Below are 2,688 nucleotides of genomic sequence, written 5' to 3'. Positions count from 1 at the left end.
CCCGTCATCTCCTACGAGCAGACCCTTGATGCTCCCTGCAAGTTCCACAGCGGCGCGAAGCCGTCCAATCACACCACCCGAAAGTGCCACTGGCTCACTCGAATCTCTAAGTGCGAAGGACTGTTGCCCCCTCCGCCTGCAGGCTCGCCACCGCCTCCTCCCCAGCAGCTGGCGGCTCGACCAGCAGTCGACGCCATTTAAGATGATTACCCCGAAGATAATGGAGCCTACGTCGTCTTCACCGGTGTGGCTGACGATCGGCGTACTCGGCGTCAGCAGCACCGAGAGGTGAACGCCGTTGCTTGAAGTGCTCCAGAATTCATGCATTGGTCCGAGAAGCCCATCAGCTGGAGCCGAGCTGACCACCCAGAGGTGATGCCTTCTCCGGGTTCTTATGCTTTGGTACTAGATGCCACCCTTGCAACGGAGAGGCGAGCTGCTCGTTTCTCCCAAATTCTGGTAGATGGCGGCAGCGGCATCAACAGCTTATACCGCGATACCATGGAAAAGTTATGCATTAAAGAAAGGCAGCTCCAGCCCAGTCGGACTGTTTTCCATGGTATTGTGCCCGGCCTGTCCTGCTCACCAATTGGCAAGGTCAAGATAGATGTCATTTTCAGAGACAAAGATCACTTCCACCGTGAGGCGATTTGGTTTGAGGTGGTGGACCTCGAGAGCCCTTATCATGTACTCCTAGGCCGGCCGACTCTAGGCAAGTTCATGGCGGTGCCACACTATGCCTATCTCAAGATGAAGATGCCAGGGACCAAGGGCATAATCATGATATCTAGAGACTATGAGAAGTCGGCCGATTGTGCTGCAGCTAGCAGCCGGCTGGCCGAGTCCCTTGTGATTGCTGCTGAGAAGAAGCTCATGGACCGGGTGGTGGCCATGGACAGCAAGCAGCCGGACATGTCACCAGAACCCAAAGAGTCAGATACCCAGGGCTCCTTCCAGCCGGCCAAAGAGATAAAGAAGATTCCCTTGGACCCAAAGCACCAGAGAGGCACGCTGTCATAGGGGCCAACCTTGACAGCAAATAGGAAAGCGAGCTTTTCGATTTCCTCCGTGAGAATTGGGACATCTTCGCATGGTCTCCCAAGGACATGCCGGGTGTTTCGACGGATTTCGCCGAGCACAAGCTACATGTCAGATCAGATGCCAAGCGGGTCAAATAACCCCTCCCCCGACTGTCGGAGGATAAGAGAAGAATTGTCAGTGAGGATATAGCCCGGCTTCTGGCAGCCGGCTTCATCATGGAAGTATTTTTTTCCGGAGTGGCTCGCCAACCCAGTCCTTGTACTGAAGAAGAACAACAAGTGGAGAATGTGCATTGATTATACCAGTCTCAATAAAGCTTGTCCCAAGGATCCGTTTTCTTTGCCTTGGATTGACCAAGTGATAGACTCCACAGCCGGATGCAAGCTGTTGAGCTTTTTGGATGCTTATTCCGGATACCACCAGATCAAGTTGAACCCGGCAAACCGCCTGAAGACTGCCTTCATCACACCATTCGGAGCCTTCTGCTACCTGACTATGACATTCGTCTTGAGAAATGCCGATGCCACCTTTCAGTGTTGCATGCAGAAGTGCCTCCTCAAGCAACTCGGTAGAAATGCCCACGTCTATGTAGACGATATTATGGTGAAGACGGAGAAGCGCGGTACTCTCTTGGAAGATCTTAAGGAAACTTTTGAAAATCTACGCCAGTTTCAGATCAAGCTCAACCCAGAGAAATGCATATATGGGGTACCAGCTGGCCAACTCCTTGGCTTCCTGGTCTCAGAATGTGGCATTGAGTGCAATCCTGTGAAGATCAAAGCCATTGAGAGGATGGAGAAGCCCACCCGACTGTGAGACGTTCAGAAGTTCACCGGCTGCTTGGCATCCATCATCTGCTTCATCAGTCGGCTGGGTGAGAAGGCCCTTCCCCTGTACCAGCTCATGAAGAAAACCACTCACTTCGAGTGGAACGATAAGGCGGACGAGGCCTTTCTCCAGCTAAAGAAGATGCGGACTACCCCGCCTGTCCTGGCGGCCCCGGCTGCCAAAGAGCCCATGTACCTCTACATCGCCGCCACCAGCCGGGTGGTCAGCATTGTCATAGTAGTGGAGCACCCAGAGGCCGCCAGGGCACAGCCAGTCCATAGGCATGTGTATTACTTGAGCAAGGTGTTGTCCACCTCGAAGCAGAACTACCCCCACTACCAGAAGATGTGCTATGGCATGCACTTTGCCGCCAAGAAGCTGAAGCCCTATTTTCAAGAGCACCCCATCATGGTTGTCTGCACTGCTCCACTTGCCGAGATCATAGGCAACAGAGATGCGCCTGGCCGAGTGGCCAAATGGGCCATCGAGTTGTCCCCCTACACCATCTTCTACCAGCCGCGCACCGCCATCAAGTCCCAAGCATTGGCCGACTTCCTCGTCGACTGGGTCGAGACCCAGTACCTGCCACCTGCTCTGGACTCCACCCATTGGCGTATGCACTTTGATGGCTCGAAAATGCACATCGACTTGGGAGCCGGCGTTGTTCTCAAATCTCCCAAATGCGGCAAGCTCAGATACACATTGCAAATTCACTTCGCTGCCTCCAACAACGTGGCCGAGTATGAGGTGCTAGTACACAGCCTCCGACTGGCCAAAGAGATCGGCATCCGCCGAATCCTGTGCTACGGCGACTCCGAC

At 54.0% G+C, this 2,688-nt stretch overlaps 1 protein-coding gene across 1 annotated transcript; it reads left to right on the top strand.

Moving 5' to 3' along the window:
* Positions 1-501: 501 nt before the first annotated feature.
* LOC147975996 (uncharacterized) lies at positions 502-1,020 on the top strand. Its single transcript, XM_087520676.1, has one exon. It carries the CDS (start codon positions 502-504, stop codon positions 1,018-1,020), a length of 519 nt encoding a protein of 172 aa, XP_087376802.1.
* Positions 1,021-2,688: the final 1,668 nt, after the last annotated feature.

Source organism: Triticum urartu, chromosome 4A, assembly GCF_056163025.1.
Source record: "Triticum urartu cultivar PI428250 chromosome 4A, HENAU_Tu73, whole genome shotgun sequence".
Classification (NCBI taxonomy): Eukaryota; Viridiplantae; Streptophyta; class Magnoliopsida; order Poales; family Poaceae; genus Triticum; species Triticum urartu.
This window is presented reverse-complemented; position numbering and strand designations above follow the sequence as displayed.